This window comes from Aphis gossypii, chromosome 2 (assembly GCF_020184175.1).
Source record: "Aphis gossypii isolate Hap1 chromosome 2, ASM2018417v2, whole genome shotgun sequence".
NCBI classification, from domain to species: Eukaryota; Metazoa; Arthropoda; class Insecta; order Hemiptera; family Aphididae; genus Aphis; species Aphis gossypii.
In genome coordinates, this window is record NC_065531.1 from 73,916,962 (window position 1) to 73,943,690 (window position 26,729).

General features: G+C 27.9%; 1 protein-coding gene across 4 annotated transcripts in view; it reads right to left on the minus strand.

Annotated features, from left to right (window-relative positions):
* LOC114121228 (connectin-like) overlaps positions 1–26,729 on the minus strand; it is a 236,953-nt gene that overhangs the window by 174,890 nt on the left and 35,334 nt on the right. For all 4 annotated transcript variants that reach the window (XM_050202231.1, XM_050202228.1, XM_050202230.1 and 1 more), the window contains one exon: positions 13,855–14,953. In XM_050202231.1, coding sequence (XP_050058188.1) covers positions 13,855–14,944 — 1,090 coding nt within the window. In that variant the 5' untranslated portion in view covers positions 14,945–14,953. The remainder of the gene's footprint in view (positions 1–13,854; positions 14,954–26,729) is intronic.

Sequence of the window (26,729 nt, forward strand, 5' to 3'; positions counted from 1 at the left end):
TTCCTGCTTGACAGTTTATATATGAGACTGGTATACCTACCAGTTTTCTCTGCATCCTTAGAGATCTCTTTTACGACACGATTTACATAATGACATATTACTTAAAGATAACAGAGATTAAAGTATATATGTAATACGTATACCGTACCTAAACTCTGATAATCGTGTCCATTTATAAATAATATTTCCACCAGTGGTGTTATTCTATCGTATATTGCCTAGTACCTACATAATATAGTATGTTGTATTTAAGAACATATTTATTTCACCTAACGTCTCGTTTAAAATAATATAGGGACTACGGTATTCCAACTTTTTGCCAAAATCAACATTTTTGTTTACCACCCACAATACGATAATAACAATATAATATTATACTTCCGTTTTCCTAACGTTTATATAGGAAATTTAGATTTTAGAAATCCCTTATTTTAAAAATTATTTGGATTTATTGATGTAATAAGAATTAACAGTAAAAAAATCATGAATTTCATATTATTATACAACGATTTAATATAAAGTTATACGAAACAAATTATTGATTTTAATAATGTAAAAAACAATACTAATTTATAAGTATATGACTATGTAATATCACATAAAAAATGTTGTTCTTATATACATTGTTCGAATAAATCGGTAATTATATTACATAGGTTGTCATTTTAAATAATAGTTATAAGCATACGTTAATCATTACGTGTTAACGACCATTATTGTAATTGTGTCATGCGTACCTATAAATAATGACTACATATTTTAAATATTATATAACATTATAATATTACAAACTAACACACCATAGTAATTATACTCGATATGCACATAGAATAACAAAGGTTTTACTTGAAAATTGAGTTTTTAATTTGTAACGTTTCTAAAACGAGAAAAAAAATATTAGCAATTAATTATTAAAATCGACTGTTTGTTACTAAGTTATTAAAGTATATATAGTTATTTAATGATATTCTAAATAAATTATTACGTATGCGGTTATATAGACACAAAATATACAGGACACACAGAATGACAGATTATTGTTAACACTCATAGACTTTAAGTCCATTAATGAGACAGTCGACCGTTCGTGAAAAGTTTAAACACATCAGAATCGCGCTCCCTCGTGCGGTATCCGCGAATCATCGTTGTTAAATATGTAGAAAATAGTAGGGGTTCCGTTAAGTAGATTAAGCCGGTTCGATACGTCCTGCCCCGTGGCAATAAGAATTTATTTCACATAGTTATTTCTTCCCCGCGCCAAATACGTTCAGAGTGCCGTTGCCATGAAGTGTGTACTGTAGCACTAACAAACAGCATATATATTGTGATTATGATATTGTTATACCGCAAATAACATTTTTATTTTGTTAACATCCTCGTTATAATACATATAATGTACGATGCACAATATTATATGTATACAAACTATACAAATAAATATTATAATATGTATGATTTAGTCGTATAATTTTTATAATAGTGTGTATATTTGTAAAATGTTTTTAAAATTCAACTCGTTTAGATGCCAAAATTCGTACGTGTTATTAAGTGGTATAAAACCATTGTCCACCGTTGTCGGTTTGTTCATTTATTTAATAACATAATATTTTTTACCTACGTTTCGCTAGCGCTGCCGACGTTGATAATATGATGTACAAAATATACGTATAACGTATGCAATTTTTATACGTACAATATAAAAATATTATATAAATAAAAAAGTTGTAATAATATAGATACTAGAGTAAGATTTTTAAATTGTTTAGGACTATTGTATTAAAATTAAATGATACCAGTTCACATTTAACGACAATAACAAATTGTGATAAAAAAAAATTTTTTGAATACTGCAATTTTAATACCTAAAAATGCTAAGAAAATTAACCATTTTAGAGTTTTTGTAAAAATCAGATAAGTTTTACATTTCTAACAGAGTATCGAACCCTTTAATTGACCCTTATTATACTGTCATAATATGCCATATGTATACCAATACTGACCTTAAATTAATTATATTTCAAAATGTTTACTTTGAAAAACGTTTGATGTTCAAAATCTAATTTTTTCATTTATACTTTTTTCATTTGATATAATTTTATAGCAGTCTTCTGGTAATAGGTACTACTCGTTTGGCGTAATATATTAGAATAAATTTCTGTATGGTCTTACCCCATAGCGTTTCCACATCTGTTCCATGATGACATAATATATACATTATACATATATATATATATATCTACATCGGAATATAACTTCGTTAAGACCACCTTTGTTCCGCTGTATTACAAGATATGTAACTACTTATTAGATGAGCTCAGTGAATTTAATGTTCAGCCATATTCATACTTTATTTTTTTATTATATCAAATTTTTTATCCATTAACATCAAAGATGTTCTCGGTATATGAATCGTTGGTGAATATATTCAAAATCTGAAGTATTAAGGGAACAAGGGGCTAACCAAAAGCTAAGACTTGTAAGTTGTAATGTATCATTACTTATAATACTATTCATTGCACTGTCATTTTATTAATGGTTAACCGCGTTATGAGAAATTTAAATTTTTTTGTAGATATTTATTTTTTATAAATATTGCATGTCTTATTATGTAGTAAACGCTTCTTTAATGCATTTAACTAGAAATTTTAGTTAAATTATAACTTAATAATTATAGGTTCAAAATTACAGATTGATTCAAAAAATAGTGCAAGAGAAATCATTTAAAATTTAAAGTAGCAATTTGATTTACCTTATTTGAATAAGGTGGATTTTAATCAATATTTAAAACTATAAATAATCATATTGAATTTCATATTAATGTGCATACAACTTGACAGACTATTACGTGTATTCCGTGTTTTATTAAGTGGATACCTTAAATAAAATGGTGTGTTGTTCGCAGTAACGCAAAAAGGAAAATCTACACACACAAGTTCTTTTCCAGCTTTTCCTAGTTGTTTTTGACTTCATATTATATCAGCACATATTTACGATTCATGCAGCTTAAACGTTTTGCCTGAGGTGTGCGTTTAGAAAAAGGAAAAAAAGATATACAAAACGTGTGGTGACGTAGAGGTAAAAATAAATAAAAGATGACTAGGTTTATAGATGGTAAAAGCCGAGTCACGTTAAGCCAATTGCATTCTAAAACCATACGAATAGGTGAGATATTTCACCATATTGACTTTTCATTCACGGACAAATTACATAATACAACAACAATGTTTGGTATACGGTGTATTGGCTAGCGCGTATTATTATTTAAATATGGCGTAAGATTTTTTTTAAAAAACAAAACGTTTTATATCGACAACGCGGAATAGAATAGAAAGAGTAAAACGGATAAAATGGCAAATAGCTCCGAGATATATTAGCATATAAAATTTTGTCTAATTTTTATGAAGACAATTATTTATTTGTAAAACACTCTTGCGTGTTGTAAATTTCTGATGCGATCAAAAATTATTCTAAATTTTATTATAATAATTTTTAACGGTTATTTTAAAATGAAAAATAAAAAACCTATATAATCTATTAGTATAAACATAGAAATATTTTACCCCATTCTGCCGGCCACTGTAATACTGTACAGATATACTTTCAAATATTTTTAATAATCATCACAATCAAGACTTCCAGTCCTCCACATCACGACCCCTTCCTAAAAAAAAAATATTTGATTTCGACCAATAGAATCGATCCGTTGCCACTACAAAAACAAGATCACAACTATATGAGTCGAGTTTTGTTCATTTTATACTCTTATATTATGATAACGATGAAACGGAATTATTGCCAGCCAACGCGAAAGATCAACAACTGACTATATATATATATTATATAGATACAGACGATACAGTGTGGCATTGCCGGTTGAGGATGGTTTACAGTACAGTGGATTCCCATCTGAGTTTCACTAAAGGTGACAGGATTAATAATGCTTGCGATTGTATTGTAAATAAATTCCTTTTTGGCTGCTCGCCGCAAGACCGCCCCTCCTGACGTTTTTCTCTCGGTCCAACCACTCTCCGCCCGTCAGCGAGGGCTATCCCACTCACGGCAGCCCACCTCATCCGCGACTTATATCCGAACAACAGATGGTTTGGATTCCGGGACCTTTTCGACAATAAAACCGACACCGTGGAATTAATTTTTTCCCCACTCTAATTACACCTCGACGGCAACCGTTTGTTTCATTGTTTTTGTATTATACACTCTCACACACATATACAAACACCTAAGCGCGTATATACCGAGTGATCTATTTAACTTATGATATTCGTCATCATTCAAAAACTTTAAGTTTTTAAAAATATAAAACAATGTTTATAGTTTATACAACCTTAAATCATTAAAACACAACATTTTTTACTATTTTTCATTTATCTTTTTCTTTTTTAATGACAAAGAAAAAAATTTAAATACTTATTTCAAAGCAAAATATTTTTTTAAATACTTTTTGTAGTTTAAACGAATAGTTTTTAGCCTATACGTTTTTCTAACTTTAAATGATTAGAATAGAGTGATGATACAAAAGTATCTTTCAAAATGCTAGTATACTATTCAACTACTCCTCTCATCAGAACTTTAAATATCCATAACTAACAAAATACTTGTCAAGCATTTGACTTTAATGTATTTAAATACTCCAAATAACTATACTTTTTTATACTCTGGTAAATTAAATACATATGAGACGTTTTATTCAATGTAATATAAATATCAAACAATTATAGCTATGAAAAATGTTATTTTGTATAATAACTTAAGATTATGTTAATGAAATGTTTTCAAAAATATTAGCCTTTTCTGAAATAATGTGTGTCTTACGTCAATTGTATCACGCCGTATACACTATACATGTACATTCAAAAACACCCTTTCCCGTAGTACCTACTAACCGTCCACTTTGCTCTTCGACATTATCGTGTTGTTATATAGACAGAGTTAAAACAAGTGCAGGCCTTTCAAGCGCCTCGGAACCATATCCCCTTGGATTATTATTGTTTAAGTGATAAGAAACGTCATCTTCAGAAAATATCAAAGACTATAGTGCGTATACCTATGAATTACATAACCCGGAATCTAAAGTAATAAAAAATATAAAAATAATATATATAATGAAATTATCTTTCGTTTTTATAAATTCTAATCTAGACAAATTTATAATTATTGTTTATGATTATTGTAATCTCGTACACTTTTACAATACCTACCTAATACCTATATCTATCAATTTAGAATTGAGCAAAAAATAACGATAACCTGTGTTTATAATATTGTTAAATTTTAGTTAATTTAATTATAGAAGTATTTCTATTCTGTGTTTATAAGATCTGTTTGATCCATATTAAGTTTTATTCATTATGTAATATACATTGTTTAATAAAATATATTTTAATTGATTATTATTGCAATAAATAAGAAAAACAATTGAATTATCAAAAACTTTTCAATAGTTTTATGACTGTCATGCAATTTTGTTACAGCATATCATTTCAAACATCATCAACTCCACTAAGTTAAAGTTTTCATTTATTACGCATTAAACAATAAATAGCTATAATTAAATTTTAAATTATTCCAATATACTTAACACAATATTATAATTTATTAAATATTATACTACTCGTATATATATATTACAGTACCTACGCCTTATTATTTACTACGTTTTTATTGATATACATATATGTTTTATAAAAAAATAAAACAACTTTTACTATTTTTGAGTCATCATTTTATACTTCTATAGAAAAACATTTCACTCATTCTCATGGTGCAATATGCTTTTAAATATGCAGAGCTTTAAAGTTTAAAAAATAGATTAAGAAAATCGTATTATATATATTTTAATAAAACAGCAACTTTATTTATAACATTCATAAAATACTTCTGTTTACATTATTTAATATATTTAAAAATAAATAAATTTCAAACAATACTTGTATATATTTTATACGTTTTATACATACAATAAATTAAATTATGGCTTTACTGAAATAATATACTAAAAATATAATTTTCTCAACCTATTGTTTTAAACTTAAAACTCGAAATATTAAAAATACACCACGCAAATTGAATATTACCCTAAAATGATGTGGTACACTATTTTTTACATTATCAGCACTATCTAGTACTATCATACTACCAAAAATTTCAAAAATAATGCGACATGTGCGAGTTTAGATAAGACTCATATCTATATAATTAACGTGGCATAATTAATTTTTTGTTATACCTATCTCTATATTAAATTATTACGATAATTATTTTTTTTTTACCACTTAAGTAAGATTATAAAAATAATCCAATAATACAATTATTAATTATTTTATATTTCATGAAATAATTAATTGAACATTTTAAAATCTGAATAAGTCTATATTTATATTATATCATCATAAATTAATTTAAAACTGTAAGTTTATAATAAAAAAAATATATACATTAAAGAAATAGTATATCAAAATTAAAAAAAAAAAATTTTGTTTAGTATTAATGGTTACTAAATATGGCATTTAAATTTTTTGGGAAATTTTAAATAATTAGTTTGAAATACACTTGACTAGAAAATATTTTCAGGCAGTAGCACACAATCACTTGACTAAATTTGTCTTAACAGTCAATGGATGTAATTACACTGACATTATAATACATTATTTCCACCAAATATCTCACTCATGACCATCCCATACATATATATGAACATGAAACTCGGGTTTTATAACACGCACGAAAGTAATAACACTATATAATCGTGTTTGCAGACGATTTTGATGGATTTTATTTTAAAAAAATAATAACAATTTTTTATAAACATTTCGTTCACAGTTATAGTAAAAATCTAGCCAATATTATATTAATAATATAATATTTATTTTTTCGTATCGCATGATATAGTACAACTTTATACCAATTTCCGGCGTTAGAGTAAATTTCATGAAAAAAAAATAAAGATTTTTCAACTATATATAATATTGATGTTTGTACTTGTGGTGACCTTTTAATGAAAATGGGTCTTTTCACAAAATAGTCATCGAACCACTACCATTCGTGAACACTATCCATTTTGTGAAATCTATTTTTAAATGGTTCTACTACAAAATAACATTTCTATCTATTTCATAAATCAAAAATATATTTTAAAATAAACTCTCAAATGTTTAAACATCATATGAGAAAATACACAATAACCATGTTTTATTTGTTATGTAAAACGCTTATAGTTATATAATAATTATTATACAGTTTTTAACATTTAACACATATAATATTTTATTAAATCCATAAAAATCAAGTATTAAAATCTTTATATCAATATTTCTAATGCACAATAAAAATATACTTCATGTATATAATATATACTTTACTTAATATATATGATCTTAGAATGTATGACTTTGGAGATTAACTGTTACTCATAAACTATATAATAGGTATTGTTTATTGTTTGTTATTCACCCAACCTATGTAAAATAATAACTAACGTTGATTTATCGATAGTATAGGTATAGCAAAAGAATAATAATTCTATTAAACGAAATAATTAGTTATCATTACCAATTATACTAGATTAATTTTATATTAAAATAATTAACGATATCAGTAAATTTTAACGAATATATTTCTAATTGATCTCATTTTTGATTATAAAACAAATATTTTATTATAATAACAAAGTTGTTCAAGATATTGAATCAAAAATGCAATCAACGCTTGATTATCCATTTCCAACTTTACACGGTTTTAAAACCTTCTTCAAAATACAAGTATTAAATTAGTACAATAATTCTGAGAATTTTTGGCATTACGCAGTATGTATACTAGTTAAAACTGTTTAATATTACTATTCAATAAATAGGTACTCTTGAGTACAAATTTGTAGAAAACACTAAAACATCTTTAAAATGTCTTTAATAATAAATTGATTAAAAATGAAGCACAAAAAAAAATTTAAAAGATTATACCTATACTTTTATGAAGTTGTATTAACATTATGTACATTATTAGATACATTAAAAATAAGTGTAAAATATGCTGTACCTACATAATATTACAGTTTCGGTGTCTATATAGTTTTATAGCCATGTATAATATAGATTTAACTAAGGTATACGAAACTAAAATCTTGGAATTTAAAGCCACTATAGTAACAGATTATTAAGAAATTAATTTATTAGTTTAACATACAAACTATATGTTATCTATTATATTTTTAAGCCATGTAAAAGGAATGGATTTAGAAGATGACACATCTACAAATCTTGAACAAAACAAGTCACTCATATTATTGTAGACAATACAATATAATAAAGCGTAAGAGAAATTTGTTAACAACTATTCACTGCAACATATCAAGTTACAGTTTAAGTTTCAGTCATTAAATTATATGTTTTTTGTTGTAGCTTTTTACAATATTTTAATAATATGTAGTTGGTGCAATGTTTTACATGTGTACCATACTCTACCACTGCGTAATTATTTAAATGTGTAGGTATTTAATTTTATTTTTCAATGGTTTACACTCTATAAGGTATTTAAGGTATCCTTACATAATATATAACATTAAAAATTATAAATTATACAATGCAAGTTAAGATGGAGGCAAAAGTTTATATTTATAGCATAGAGCATTAAATAAAATATTATAAGACACGTGTAGTGTATACCCACGACCACATTATGTTTAATTATATCTGCAATTTTATTTTAATTATATATTATATTGTATTATATCATAATTACACGTCTTGTACCCATAGGCGTTAAAACGCTAAAACTCAGGATTCATTTATTGTAATTATGCAAAAATATTTACATATGTTCTCAGGCCAATCGAAAAATTGTATAACTGTACAATATATAATAAAAGTGATTGAGACTAAAATAACTGTGCATCATCATTCATCGGCTAAAGCTCTATAAATTATCCACTAATCAATAGGTCCTTTGTTGCGTCGACACACAGACATGTCAGCGAATAAACAATTAGCAGTGTTTACAGTAATCATCGATAACGTTTAAACAAACGAAATCTGTTTTCGCTCACCGGACGTAGCCAAAGACAAATATTTGAGTGGGCTTATGGTCTTACGAAAATATATTCAACGTTGTTGACGTATTTTAATTTTATGATCGAAATAAATAAATTTAAATTTAACAGGCATACTAATAATACAAAAGTTTTTTTTTTTTTTGTATTCATACAATATTATTTGTATTATATATGTAATATTATTATGCTCACCAATGTGGGATACAATCAATAATAATAATAATAATAATAGCAATAAACCAAAAGTAATAAATGTGTACACGAATTAGTGCACATTATGCACCGAGTCTAAATTAAAAACATAATAAATTAAATGAAGCTTAAATTTATTTTTGAAATACTATTGTTTGAAAAAAAGAATTCATGAGCTTTTAAATGGAATATAAATAGCAAAATAAAAAGGTCTTGAGCAACACACATTTTTTTATAATTTTATTTAAAATTTAAAAAGTTTCGATTTCGTAAAAACTATATAGGGCCTATCCATGTAAATAAAAATTTAAATCGTTAAACTTTACATCATTAGTTTTGTATGGCAAAAGTTTTGTACAGCAAAATAACTTTCAAAACTATTATAACCCTTTTGATACAATATAAATAGCAATATAACCCTTTTAAACTAACGTTCAATGTATCTCTTTGAAATAGCCCATTTAAGTACATCGATGGGACATTATTAACTGATTATTTAATACAACCAATATTGAATTACACAGTTAAATTTTGGGTATAGTAAATACCAAACACGCACAAGAACTCATTGATATAAGTACATTTCAAACATCAAACGTTTTAGAAGATGTGCATTATAATATAATACATATGCTTTATGGTGTACCATTTAGAAGTCTCAATTATTTTTAAATTCTCAATTGTTGAACTACCTATTAATAATATCAGATATGGTTTTAAATTTAAATATGTTTTCTTTCGTAAACTAACATTTGATATTGCAAACATTTTAATAATGTACATAAACTGATAAACATAATATATACTGCAGTATTACATGAATTAATTGAATAAATCCAATTATAACGTATTCCATTGTCAACTAATAATTGCTATAATATTCAATTAAAGTGCCTGACTATAGTTACAAGTTATTATTAAATTGAATTTTTTTACAGATAAAATATAAATATCTGTAGATACACTTTTCAAAAATATTATAATATAAATAGAGTATTATAGACAAACTACATAATTTCGAATAAACCACATCATCACATAGATGCATCATAATACTGCGTGTTTTAATTAGATAACTATAATAAACTATATGGGAACATAATATAAGTACTAAGTAGATGGCATAGCATAGGATACCACGAACTTAAAAATTATAATACAACAGTAGCTAATTAAGTAGGTACCTATTGTTGTGACCAAAAACTCTTTTTGATTATAATTATTATTTTTTAGTATAATTGTAAAAACGAAAAGTTGACAAATAATAATATTATTGTTCGTTGTGCAAATCAAAAACACAGCTATTATAGATCTCTAATTCAATTCACATTTATAAATTTTATCGTATTATTTATTCACAGAGTCGTGCAGGACTACAAACTTGGCCCACCGAAATAACGTAATGATGAGTTAAAATATGCGTTGAAATCGTTCTCGACTTAAAACCCGAGTCGACTTAAACACAATCAATGAATACCACCGTATCACACGGGTAATTGAACAGTCAAGCCCGTTGACAAATACTTATTATACAGTCCAGATAAAGTCGAATTATTGTAGACGATTGAAATTTATTAATACCCAGATGTCAGGAAATCTCTCGATCCACCGATATCTGTAAGTAAATGTAAATTAGAGTGCTTTTCGGTCAAATAATGGACGCAATAAAAGGCTTGACCGACAGCGTGACGGAGGTTCAAAAGATCCACATGCAGCGGAGAGCTACAAAAAAGGCTACAAAGAACGATGAAATGAAAGCGGAAAGTCCTGCGAAAGGATGTAGTGGATGTAGTGGGTAAGGGCAAAAGGCGATGAGGGTGCAATCACCCGGTTTTTGTCAGCGTAAAGGTCGCCTAATCAGTATGTTCATTTGTTGCACGGACACGCCGGCTGTCACTCGCATACATTCCGAAGCAACATACGAGAGAGTAATATGTATAAGGAAAGAAAATAAATGCGAAATGGACAAAGACATAAACGAAAAGATCACTGCCAAATCGGTTATCTTTTAAAAAGATATTGCACGACGAATAAAGAAAAAAATCCTTTGCCATCTATTTTTTTTTTAGTTTATACATCGTTTTCCTTAAAGATTATATCACGCAAACGAATCTTCTTATACATTTTTCCTTTATGCTTAAAAGGCTTTGGAAAACCCGAGAGGATCGTTCGGAATTTAAATGAGACAAGATTTCTAACGAAATACTTATTTTTCGCATCTCATGTGTCTCAATCTGTAACGAATTGTTAGAAAAATTATAACCCTGCACACAAGAAGCGGAGACGAAGTGCAATTTAGTCACTCGTTTAAATACAAGTCGTGCATCGTTTATGGTTTACAAAAATTACCATCTTTAATCAGCTTAATCATTTTTTTTATAACATTTAATACAAGACACCAACAGTCAACCTTTTATACTCATGCCCTCTAACATAATTTTTTTTGTAAGTAGCCTAATGACGAATGGCTCAAATAAATTGAATAAGACTTTAAAAACGATAAATAACGATAAATATTGATGACGAAATGAATCGACTTAATGACGATCCATTTACATTTTTAGATTATTTTTTTTTCGTTATCCATAAATAATACAGCAGATTAATAATTTAATATTGCTCCACCCGATTGTTATGCGGGTAATCGAATAAAAAGTATAAGATACAACATTGTATTACATTACTTATACCTAATTCAAATCGTAATCTATATAATATTATATTATAATTTTCAGTAATAATGTAATAAGAAAAAAAACAGAATTTACTCTTTCCAAGAATTGTTGAAAGGAAAAATAAGTATAGGTAATATAAATTTAATTATAATACTGTATTGACGACTCCGAGATGTAAGATCTTAGATTAATAAATAAATATTTAAAAGAAACGAAAGACAATATCACCTACAGCTTACAGCATCATTAATCTAAACTTAATTTTCCAAAATGTTTAGCTTAATATGCACGTATAATTGTAGTGATCTAATTTTATTATTACAGTATGCATATGATACATAAATTATAGATATAGTATATTTAGTCGAAGTGAGTTACGTTTTGTAAATATTTCACACCATCAACAACATTTTTTTTATAAAGACTTTAAGTTTTACAATCATGATTTATTCTCATAATTTTATTTGTTAAAATGCAATAATTTTATATGAATACGTATTTTCTTCTGAAACCGATATTATTGCACTAAATATCAAATAAAACTATTTCCAAACTAATTAAGTACTAAACTGTATCATAATATTTTATAAATCACTATAGTCTATTGAAAAATTAATATATTATTAAATAGCTAGGAAATAAGTATAACATTTTAAATTCTTATTGAAATATGTTATTGAAATATAAACGTATTTTAATTTTTTTTTTTTAATTCCGTAAAACTCTTCAATTGGTTGTAAAATAAAATATACAGGTGGTTCTTTTAAAAATGTTTTTTCGTGGTTTCTACAATAGTCACAATTAAATTTATCAACTATAATTAGGTACTACTATAATCAATATATTATAAAATAATAAATAATACAACAGATGAGAACTTAATTCATTTAAAGACAATATTATATAGTATGAGTTTTATACGGTACGACAAACTTTCTTAAATAAAGTTTTTGTAAAGGGGGAAAAAATAATTATTTTGTTATATGTATTTATTTATAATTATCGGCTTATAATAATAAATTACGATTTGAAAAATATTTTATAGACTCCACTTTTATAATTAAAAATAATAAATTATTCTTTTTAATTTTATATAATTAAATGTAATTCGTTTAATGACAATAGATTGCTTTAAAATTTAAGATATATCACCCGTCGAACGTAATTTATAATGAAATACTTCTTCAACGTCTGTATAATATATAATACGTATTAATTAACAATAATTTACCGAAAATATTCTATATCTTTAATATTCGATAATATTTTGCACATTATTATTGACGTGCTTACATAAATATAGACTCATTCAACCAGTTATTAATTTTTCGACAGATCTCAAATTACAACAATAATTATTATTATTTATTCATATTTATTATACGACTACTGTTTACGATTGAATGAAATAAAATAATAATTTTAAATATCGTAATTTTTACAAAACATCGTTGTCGGCTTGTCGCCAAACAATTATATAATATATATAACACCATCTACTAATCGACATACATTTTTCTTTCGGCGACATTTATATTGCTCATGTTAGTTAAAATGTCTACTAGGCACTGCCGGTTCGAAATATCATAATTTTAAATTCAAGAGTGAGATCGTGACTAAATTAAACGCCGCTAAAAATAAAGCGTGTGAACTACTCGTGTAGCACAATCGAAAACCAAAAAATACTAAAATTGTGTTCCTATAAACTCGTCGGGTATCGTCGGGGTAACTCATTTTGTGTTACTACAGCAGAGCATTGTACTCTGTAGGACAGTTGTTGCACAATATTGCACACTCTACAAAAACCACAATAATCGGTCCGAACGTGTACAGGCATATGGGGGCGCGAATAAATCGTAGCGCACTTAATAATAATAATAATAATGAAAATTTGTAAAAAAAAACATAAGGAAAACAGACACTGACCTTTGAAATGGAAGTAGAACGTCGAGTTCCGGAGTCGTTCCAAAATCGGTTCCACGGTGCCGAACGTGAGCGTTTTCAGGTTGTTGTATCTGATGTCGATGAACTTGATCTTGTCGAGTCTGTTGAACGTGCGGTCGTCGAGCGCGGTCAATCGGTTCTCCGCCAAGTTCAGCCGGTGGAGGCTGGGCAACCCGGAAAATCCTCTGCCGTCCACCGTCTTAATGAGGTTGTCCTCGAGCACGAGCTCCTCGAGGCACACCAGCTCGGCGAACGCGTCCGGGCCCACCCGTTCCAAGTGGTTGGCCCGCATGTCCAGGCGCTTTACCGACACCAGCCCGAGGAACACGTACCGGGACAGCGATCCCGTCAACCTGTTTTCGGACAGGTCGAGCTCCTCCAGCTTGCGCAACTGCTCGAACGCCCCCTCGGCGATGTAGCTGATGTTGTTCCGGTCCATGTACAGCTTCCGGAGCGCCGGCAGCCGGGCGAACACGTCGTTGCTGATGCTCTCGATGGCGTTGTCGCCGAGCGTGACCACGCGCAGGTCGTCCATGTACGCGATCGAGTCCCGGGCCAGCTGCACGATGTTGTTCCGGACCAGCGCCAGGTCCTGCAGCCGGGATAGGTTGGCGAACGCGTGCGAGTGCACCGTGCCGATGTCGGCGTACACGATCTCCAGCGTCCGGAGCTCGGGCATCAGGGCCAGCGCCTCGGTGGGCACGAACGACAGCGTCTTAGACGTGGTGCCGCGCACGTTGAACGTCAGCTTGGTCACGTTGGACTGCGACCCGAACTCGCGCCACACGGCCGACTCGCGGGGCTCGCCGTCGTTGAACACCCAACAGTCGGCCGACGTGGCGGCGCGCGACTTGGACTCGTCACAGTAACAGTACAGGTTAATGGTGGTTTTCTGTTCAAGCGCGCAAACGTTTATTTCGGTACTGGCCGCGTTCTTGTCGTCGTCCGAGTAGCTCCGGACGCCCGGTCTTTGGTTTTTCACCCTCCGGTTCGACACGTAACCGTGGTTGTCGTATACCAGAACCGCGAATACCACCAACCACAGGGCGACGAACCGTTGTTGACGCGCCATCTCGAAAATCTAAAAAAAAAAAAAAAAAAAACACCGTGAGTAAAACTACCTATATATACAAGCCCATAATAATTATTATTTGCCATCTGTACACACTGTAGTGCCGTCTGTCGGCGTACAGTGTACTCCTATATCTGACGATTTACAGCAGATTACTAACAAGTTGTTTGTGTGTCGCCCTGAATAATTATTTCGCTTAGGTACACAGAACACAGAAACGTTGAATACGCTCTCGTACCTATATTATTTGTATATGGCCAGTATATAGGTAGTCAAGTTTTGAACAGTAAAATGCAGACTAGCGGTCATCTCTACGTTTTTTGCTTAGTGTTCGTTTTACTTTGTCTACACGGTAAGTATAGTATCTCATAGTAATCAAATCGTTCAATTCGTGTACTTCGCTATTACCGTGACATTTACTATAACTTCAATAACTACTGCAGGGTTACGCAGGTGATAATACTGTAGGTACCTAGTGTTTAATATCATTATTATATTTTCAAACATTTAATAAACCTTTGTGTACGTTGTCGTCATATTATCGTAGTTATTTATAGAACTTAGAAAACTTTATTATTTATAACAGTCCAACGATCCCGGTTATCAAGACGAGTTCGTGAAATAGTAATAATTAATAGCTAACCGACTACTCCTTAACCGGGATAACCCAGGTATTAGGTAAAAATATCGACAGCGTCGAAACAATATAATATAAGAGAACTGTGTTATTGCACGCTTAATAAAGAAATATCGGTGGTATGCATTTACGACTATTGCCCCGCCTGTCGATTGACCCGACACAATTTCCGAGAACTTACTAAGTACACTATGCGCATTTTATGAAAAAAAAAAATGGATTTCCGATGACATAATACGCCTGTCAATGGGCGATGGCTCTTAAACGGTTTATACGGTATAACTCGTATAGTCTTATATATAATTTTCTTTAAGTGGCTGTTGTCACGACACAATATTTGTTTTAGCTAAATATTAGTATATATGCGTAATATACCTACCCTCGACGACGTTTAAAGAGTTTCCTGTCGTGCGAACGACTCACGAATAATTCACGAACAACAGCGATGACATAATAATGAAATATTTATACATAATATGCGTTTCTTATTAGTATAAGAATCGAAATAGTATTACCTTACGGACGGCATATTTTATATATTGTATTGGTTTTCTTTTTTTCTGTGTGTATTTTCCCCGTGACGTGTCAGAAAACTACCGTACGATAAAAGCCACTGTGTATAGCTAACGGGTGGGGTGAATATATATATATATATATATAATATATACATATATGGATTATGGGTTGCCTTTTTTTTCTTCTTTTTATTCGTTTCCATCCCTCCATCCCTACGTCACCCGTATACAATTGACCGCAGGCCCTCCTCACAAAAGGAATTGTTGGCCATTCCGTGCAGTTCGCCTTTCATATGTATATATAATATATATATACACTGTATACACATGCTCATTCAATATTGAAATGTCCATTGTGCTTTACGTGCTCCCCCGTGGTTCGTATATACACTGTTTGTTTTAATATTGCAAGCGTTTCGCCTTTGGCGGGAATAAAAAAAATTTACCGAGTTTGCATGGGTGAAACGCACGAGTCGGCCATAATTCATGCGCGTGTAAACGTCTCGGCGGTATTCGCGCCGTTGCGTTACATCGAAACTGCTAGCAAGTACACCTATATTAGCAAGACTGCGCAGAGCGCGTAGTATTTGTTTTGGCTTTTCGAAAATTCGCCCCCCCCCTTTTCCCTTCCGCCACCTACCCCCACCACCACTGACAACACCGAATTACATTATTACACGATTGGAAAAATCTTAATTAGATGGGCGTCACCAGCACAAGTGTTGTGCGAGTCCCCCCTAAGTGGGCGTGGTTGTCATCGTGTCGTAACCCGAGGGTTCTACTATACGGTGCTGCTGCTGAACGCAGGAGAACGGTAATTGGAAAATGATTCAATTATCATTTGGCTAGACACCGTGGCTCACAGACTTCTCCACGATGATTCCGCTATTGCATTTCTGTGGAATCAACGAGTAAAATGTCAAAGCACTCCTCTAAGACCAATACAACGAAACATTTATGTTTATCATATAAATAACCTGTATACCTATCATACTAGTAAATACATAATATACACTTACACGTTATACAGTCTATAAAAATAATTTTTAAGTATTATTATATGGTTCAGACAGAATCACAATATAAATAGTGTAAAGTACTTAAATTTGAGGTCATGTTGATGATTTCCGGTCGCTTTTCATAAAATCCTAGTTGAATGGAATAATCCGAATATTATAGCACTATAGCAAGATAGTTTAAAACAACAGCGGCGTAACACGCGTAAAATATGTATCATGTATATAATACAGTATATTTTATGACAATATTCAACCCGATAAACTACGTAATATCGCCGACATAATACCGTTACAAATTTGAATAATTATTTATAGTGGTAACTTTGTATAAGCTTTACCACGATATTATATTATACACAATTGGATATTACATATTTAAAATTATAAAATAAAGTAATACTAAATCTAGGTAGCGGTACTTTTCAAAAAACGTTTGAAAATCACAGTGACATGCATTCATTATTATCGTGAAATTGTCACAGTACCGATCCGTTAATCATTGATTGGATGATAAAAACGAAACGTACAAAAGGTTACGCAAATAGGATAAGACGAGAACAATCCCTTTTTATAAAACCGATTATTTTCTTTATTCAGTTATAATGTGGCTGTCCAAACTTTTATTGTATACTTATTTTTCATGACTAAGATTTACGGAACATAAATAAAATAACTTTATTTTGATTATAAAAGACATATACAATATATAGTCTAAAACTATCCGCTGTGCACAGTAATATTATTACGTTTGTACGTTACTCCAAAAATTCTTTAACAAACGAAATTGTATATAATGTTTTGTAGAACAATAGTTTGAAAAAAATGTGTTTTTTCATTATTCGATTTTTATGAACTTATTGTTTACCAGTTTCACATACATTTACTTGTGCTTTATAAATTAAACAAGTTAAAAGCATGATATAATATACACCACAAAATAAATTAGAAACATCCAATGTTTCATGTGCACTTAGATCTTAGAAATAACATAGAAAATATACCTACTAAATACAAACGTTTTATAAATGTAATTAAATTTGTTTACTGACATAAATAAGTACTATAATAATTGTATGATTATTGTTTACAATTTACAATAATATTAATTAAATTATTCGTAAAATAATTATTTTTTATTTTTTTTGCACTATATAAACTTTGTTATAAGTTATATTATTCGCATGAATACACAAACTATATGTAAAAAACTATTGGGCCAATGCCTTATGTCACTATTTTCAGAAAAATGCTCTCAGCATTTAAAATAAATCAAAAATCTAATATAATAAGTTGGTAAACATTAAAATTCCTTTAATACCATATTTCTATGAGTAAAACTAAGGACTTTATGTTCTAAAAAATCATAAAATATGCATACATTTATGCCTTGAAAATATACAAAAACGCTTAAATATGCATTAAAAAAAATAAAGAAACGAATCATTTAGATTAATATGCGTCTATATACAAAAGACATATTATACTTATATAATTCTGTGTTAGCTAACTACACGGAAAAATGAAGAAACGCATGTAACATAATACATACTTTTATATTCAATTTAAAATATAAAATTATATATTAATATATTATACAGTAATTATAATAAAAATTATGAAAATTAAGTATAAATAGATAAACTTACTTAAATAATACCTATAATATTAACAGAGTATAATTTAATTTTTGATAGACGTATTATGTTATAGGTTACGAATTTTTTGCTTTATAATACTTATGAAAATTAATAAAAATGTATTTATTTTATTTTAATATAGACAATAAGAAAATAAAATTGTTTATTTTGAATACAAACAAGTACAATAAGTAAATGGACATGAACAGTAAAAATTTATTGCAATTTACAACAGACAGACGTAAAACAATTATACTACATAATAAGAAAAAGTTAGTTCTATAAAGATTTATGTATTGAGGTTATTTGAAATTAAAAATTGATGATTCGTTTTTATCTTTGTATATCACAAATTACCTTAATAATAATTTTTTTATTTAAATTTAAATTATATCCATACGTTTTCCATTCCTCTACAATATTATTACAGATAAAGATTAAATTCTTACAAATAATTATTTGATCTTTAAATTTGTACATAATTAGTTATTAGTTAAAAGTACGTTAATTCTTAAATTTTAAATAATAATTATTTTTTATAATTATTATAAAACTATTTTTAATTATTTTATTTTAGATCAATAACTAATAAGTTAATAGTTAAATATTAAAAGTATTGAGTATTTGAGTTCAATTTTGAAAATGATTAGGTTTAGTACCCTCATTTAATTAATAATCATATATTTTATCTTAATTTGCTATTCATAATAAATGTTCTAATCTCGACTTGAATAACGTTTATTAACAAAGACCAATAGTTATTGGACGACTATTTACGTCAATATAATATGGTCTTGTAATAGGCTGAAGCTATTATACATATTATATGAAATCAATAAATGATCAGATGTAAAAAAAATTGAACATGTCATCAAATGATGCAGGAGGGATTGGAGGAAATGTAAGTGGTGTTTCATACGCACGTATATTGTTTCTTCTAAAAAAAATACTCATAAGAAGGGGTCGTATACCCTTATAAAGGGTCGTACCTACGCCTACACCGTTATTATAACCAGCGTATGCAAATTATATTATGTTAGTAAAGCAGCACCGACAGCAGTATAGTAACAATCAGAAAACGGTAACAGTTGGGTCGTGTATAGAGGTTGGTTTAATTCATACAAGCTCTATTTTTGGGGGGCAGAAGCGCGTAACTTTAATATTCTGAATACACTTTGTAGAGAATCGGTCGATTTCTCTCAAGACCTTTAAAGTAGGAAAAAGAGAAGGGCGTTTAATATTTTATTTGCAGTGGAATGAAAAATCATTAGACTCTCTCACTCTCGCTATTCTCATCTCTCTTTCGCTTTTTTTTATCTATCTCTCTGATACACACACACACACACACACGCTCACTCACCTTTTGCATACACGTTGTGTACTTGTATTATAGCACGATATTCACTTAAGTTTACAAATTTTGTAGTTAATTCTTAGATTTTTTCTCGAGGGGCCCATGTGTCTCTTTCCCACGTACCCTCGCACTTGTATCATATTAGTATTTATTACAATGCATCCGAATGCTTAAGTCCCGAGTGAACCATAAGAATTGGATATTTGGAAATGTGGATAAATTGAAATATAAATGTTTGAATGATGAGATAGTGCTTTTACGATGTATAGCTTTGTAATACGTTTAGGTACATTTACTAAAAAATAAGTGTATCTATAAATTTAGAACTAAATATTCTTATCTATAATTACTTAAATAAGTATAAGAACATCTTATTCATAACTTAAACAGCATGAACACGTTTTGTTATTAAATGTTAACTTTTTGTATTAAATATGTGTTGAGTGTATAATAACAGATAAACTGATTTCTTATACACCTGCAACGGTAAACATTTTAGACTATTCTTAGATAAAAAGTTGTTCCACAGTAACACTATAAATCGGTTAAATATTAGTCGTAATATAACATACCAATAAAAAACGATTAGTCATATTTAAATGATGCATCCAAATAGAAAATGCGTTAACAGAAAAACAGCCATTTAATATAAATGATACCTAATTATCTAATATACAAGTGATACAATAAAAAATAATCGCTTGTCATTGATACCTATCCAAAACAAAGTAAATGTTGACAAACGCAAGTAAAAATTGCAAATATACTGTGATAAAGTATTTTTTTTTTTATACATAGATCAATAACAAAAAATATCTGAAATACAATTAATTCATATTAACCTAACCACAAACCACTTATCTATGACTCGTCTACATTGCATGTCTTATTATAAATATTCACGACCCCTTTATAATCGTTTAAATGTACTATTAGCATTGAAGCAAAATTAGTAATGATATAGTAACATTAATATTACTATATATTAAACAATGAGTATAAATTTAAATTTTTAAATCAAATATCAGAATGCCATATTATAATATAGTCTTAATTTATTATCAATATCTCACATGTTTGAAATTTAGTAAAATATTTAATACCTAATCAATTACTATAATATACTAGCAATACACTTATTCATATTTGATAATAAAATCTTAATGTGTAAACATTTTGAAATTTCTTCATATTCTTTGTCATTTGTTTAGATTAAAAGTATTTTAAAAAAAATTACAAATTAAATCATAAATTAAAAATATAAATTTGCAAAGTTAAAAAATATACATAGGTATTTGTTATATTACTATATAATAAATTAATAAAATTAATGCTTATATTCTAAAGCCTTAGAATATATTTAAGTTAAATTTAAATAATTGTATTTTTAAATTAATATTGATTACGTTTAACTGATAATTACTAAATAACAATTGTTAGGTGTTAATAATTTTTAAAGCAGTATAGGTATAAAATCAAAATACCGTGTTTACAACAAAAAATATTATCATACTATTGCACAACATCGTTAAGTCGTTACAGAACATTATTAAGTCACCAGACGTCATTGAAGTTCGGTGGTGAATTTTCCTTTAGTATTCTTTTTGGTTCTGAAAATGAATCCTAGTCACGTAAGTATATAGACCAACTAGACGAAAAAAAAAGATGAGGTGGATAAGGTCTTGGGTTCTTAATGCCACCACAACTGACCTGCCAATCCAGTTTACATTAATAAAACTATCACAAAAGTTAAAAGTTCAAGAATTTAAAATAAGAATTTATTTATAATGTGCGGCGTAAGATAAAATGGACAACTTTTACAATTTAGAAATATAATTAACAAACATGAGCTAGATGATTTGAAGTATAATTTAGTTTTGCTGTACTGTGTACTGTGAATTCATTATAACAGCTGATATTTTTAAGAGATTTCAATCATAATAAGAATTCATAGAAGCATTAGTGATAATATTAGTATTCTTGCTCAAACTTTTAAAAGTTAAATGAAAATACGTCACTCCTATTTTATATTATTGCACCTAACCTGTTATTAATATATAATTTAAAGTAATATAATAAAATAAAAATTGAATAAATACAATTAATTATGCAAAATGTAAATAAGTAATGTGCTTGAAAAAGGTAAATATATTTTTGAAGATTCGTTTTAATGAACTGTAAATATAAATATAAATAATACCATATAATTATTGAGATATAAGAGTGGACATAATATTCTAGTTTAATATTGTCTAAAATTCAAAAAATGCATTTAAACTACGTATTTATAGGTTAAGGTTTTGAGTGTAAAAAAAAAATTAAAAATTAAAATGACCATAATTAACAAAATTAACCTCTGATCCATGTCAATAAGTTATTATGATACTATATGATATAAAGGCAGGTATATAATTGTTTTATTAATGCTATTATAAAAATCTTTATTGAGTAATAAAAGGAATATTATTGTGCACTTATTTATTGTTTAAAACAATGTGTTTACATAATTTTAACATAATATTGAAGTACAAATTATTAGGTACTCTTCGATAGCCCTATAATCGAGGTTATTTCACTTTAACACATCTACTATCTTATATTACAAGTAATTATAACTGATTTCAATTTCAATGCTAAAAGTAGGTATATTATAATAAGATCAAAATTCCACATTTGATGAATATTGGTTGCAACACAATACCATACATATATGATTAAAGGGGTTTGCAAATTATAAGTTTCAGTGTAGTAGTGTACTTAATGGAATGCAAAGAACCCAAGTCATCATTTTAACATTTTACCGTTTTAGATTAATTCATTTTGAATATATAATACTCACATATTACATTAGGTATATCATATTATTACTGTTAATACTAAATTAATAACGTTAAAAAATAAATATTGTTAATATGTACAAAAAAAAAAAACAAAAAACAAATATTATTAAAATAAAATAATCGAAATTTTATTATAATATGTTGTTTATATCTATCTATCTTTAACTTTTAAATTTTAATATACAAACTGATTTATAAGATTTCAGCTTTTAAAAAATTCAAGAAAAATTTATGTTGAAAACACTTATTAAATATTATACTACGAAATTATTTATACGATATGGCAATTGAGTAGCTTTTAGAGAGTTATAAAATAACACAATTTAAACAGTTTTTAATAATTTAAAATATAATTATAATAATACACCTTAACTATTGTTTAATATTGTTTTTATTTATCAAATAAACTTTTGCTAGAAATTGTACTTTCAAAAATTGTAATATTAATACTTAACAACACTAAATAAATAAATAATTTTTTAATTATTAAATACAAATACAACTTTGTTTTAGTTTAAATTTAAATTACTGAGATCAAAATCGTATCATAAAATAAGTTTATTTTAAACATTGAATCATGTTTTATATAGTTATATTATTTATATATATATATATATATATATATAATATAAATTAAAAATATTTTTTTTAATATATCATAAAATATTGAGACATACCTATATAGCAATAATAAATACAATAAGTATTAAGTATTAAGTAGTAATGCTTAAGTATTTGAAAAAAAATTTTAATTAACTACAAATAAAAATATTCAACAGACTTAAATAATATTTCTTTTTAGAAATTATTATAATTAATTTTTTTTTTTTTTTTTTGATCACCAACAAAACTAATTTATGCTCGAATTTATTGTACAACTTCATACACGTCTAAATAATATGTCTTTACCTATTATATTAATTTTATGATAATGATAAAAATATTTTATCATTTTTTTTATCATACCTATTATTTATTATGAAACACGGACAAAGAATTCAAAGAACGTTCCTCGTAAAGTCATAAATAATGATAATATAAAATTGAAATTGCAAAAACTGCTTAATTATTGTAATAATAATAATAATAATAATAATATAGGTACCTGATACACACACGCACATGCATTTAATACAATGTCAATAAAGACGGACGTATTGTAGTATAGGCGCACTAAAGTTAGAAGTTTGAAAGGGCCTGGGACCGTCCGCAAGACGCAAATTAATGCCGAACAACTGACAAATTATAAATATCTAATGAGTTATTCGCAATAAACCGTTTTGAGGTCGAACGAACGTATAATAGTCATCGAAATTGAAAACGCCATATCTACTATACCTACCACCTATTCACCGAACTACTCGTAGTCGTGTGCCAACGACGGTGATTATTAATTAAAAAGTTTTGATGAAACGAACGCATACGACTATGTCATACATCATGTATGACGTCTGATCGCGGACAAATTAATGTTTTACGTTACCTAAAATGTATAATATTCGAATTTAAGATACATAATCAATCGTAAAAGTTACATACCTATTTTATCGGGAAATTCGCATAACGCGGTTAGGGTGGAACTGTAAAATAATGTGAATCGAAATCCCCAAACAAATAAATACCTAGTTGGTTTAATAACGGATATGATGATGTAATATGATTAAACCCCGTACCTGCAACGTGAACTACAAATACGCGTTCGCGTGTTCTGTTAAACAATCTGATTTTGTTTTGTAAAAAACACACACACACACACACATTGTGTTGGCATATACCTAGTTCAAAACTCACAAAGTTGTTTATACTCACGAATAACATAGGTACAGGGTGATTTTCTGAGAACGAAAACCCCTATTTTATCTTTGAACAAGCATTAATAAACCAAACATTAGGAACTCAACGTTGTGTGAAAATAAATGATGAATAGTAATATAATAAATATTTTAACTATCTAATTTATCAACTACCCTTTACTGTTATACTTTAGCTCTGTAATACATAATATCATTATACAATATGTCATATTATTATCCTAAAAGTATTATTTAAAAATATATACTTATGTATTTACATATTGTATTTTGTGATTCAAAAGATGTATACTTACATATTATTATAATGCAGGTATATTAATGTATATTAAACAGTAGATAATTCACGTGATATTATGTATAATTTGTAAGTACATAATGTTTTTCTCATATTTATTTTGTTACACGTTGAAAAGCTATAAATTAAGAGAAATATACATATTTGTTGTTAATATTATAAAATACAAAAATATTAACATACAAAATAGACAATATTAATTACAAATCGTGTTTAATACATGCATTATCGATCCCGTGTTTGTCACTTTTTCGTAATTATTTATTATTTTTTATTTTTTTTAATTATTAGATGAAAATTTATCCTCCAAAAATATTGACATTTAACCAATTACCCACTACATATTTTAACGAATACATCACTGCCAGATTAATGTTGCACTTTTTCAAATTGATAAAGTTCTTGACAGCTAATGGCTATAAAAGGAGATAAAATAATCTAAATAAATGTTATTGAAGAACACAATCAAGTGATTAATATCTAGAAACTTTTGTGTGATAAACGTCCCCCTCGGGATACTGAATATTGTAAGGTATACTATAAGGAAAAATAGTATAAATCAAATGAGTTTTAATTTTCAAAATGCTCTTTAGGCACGATCGTTATAATATCTATACCGCTTTAATCGTTTCGCTCTGAAATTAATTTAAATTAATACCTTGGTAATATTCTAGAAGGTGAATACAAATTTGAACATAAAATTATCTCTAAAGGAAAAATGTGTTTACTTATAGTGTCCTGGTTAAATATCGTGTGTCATCTAACGCAACAGTAAATGAATTTCAACTGAATAATCAACATTTGTTATATGCTTGGATTGCAAACTTCCCAAAGGCCATTACATAATTTGCTTAATACAGAAAACATACGAAATGAAAGCGGTATTTTAAAATTAATAGCTCGTCTAGAATTAAATAATAACAAACTACATTATATTATGCATTATTATACATGTATACGATTACGCCCTAATTTTACTTAACATTTATTAGTTTCATATTCAAAAATAATTCACAAAATATCAAACATTGTAGTGTTTTTTTTATTAATCGTGCCCACTTAATGTGGTAATGTGGTTATTAGGTATCTACATTGAAATAAAATAATATTTAAGCGTATATTTTGTTGACCGTTCTGTTTTAAACCAATTTATTGACATAAGTCAAAAAATGTATTTAATATTATATTATTAGGTATATAGGTTGTCATTATTAATTCATTCTAAGAATAATGCACTTTGCTATACATTGCAGACTTGTACTTATTATTTTATCGTGGAAATATAAATTGATTTTTTTAACTTTACACGATTCGTATATTCTTAAGCCCTACTATATTTTGATAAATACAACGAGCAGTTTAATTATTGATGAACTAATAACTTAAAGGAAACGGCTTGTTGTCTTCAGCTACCGGTTACCAAGAAATAGTCGGTTCGAAGTAAATGAATTAATAATTACTCGATTTTTTTTATAATATTTATTTACTTATTTATTTTAAATAAAATATCATGTCTGCAAGTATTTATACAGTCTTCCCAGGAATCTGAATAGAACTTATAAATTATTACTGTTATTCTGGTTAAGACTCAACGGGACAGAAGATTTTTAGTAAACAAAGATCAATCTACTATAATATTATAGTTAATTTATTTTTATATGTTACATAACCACC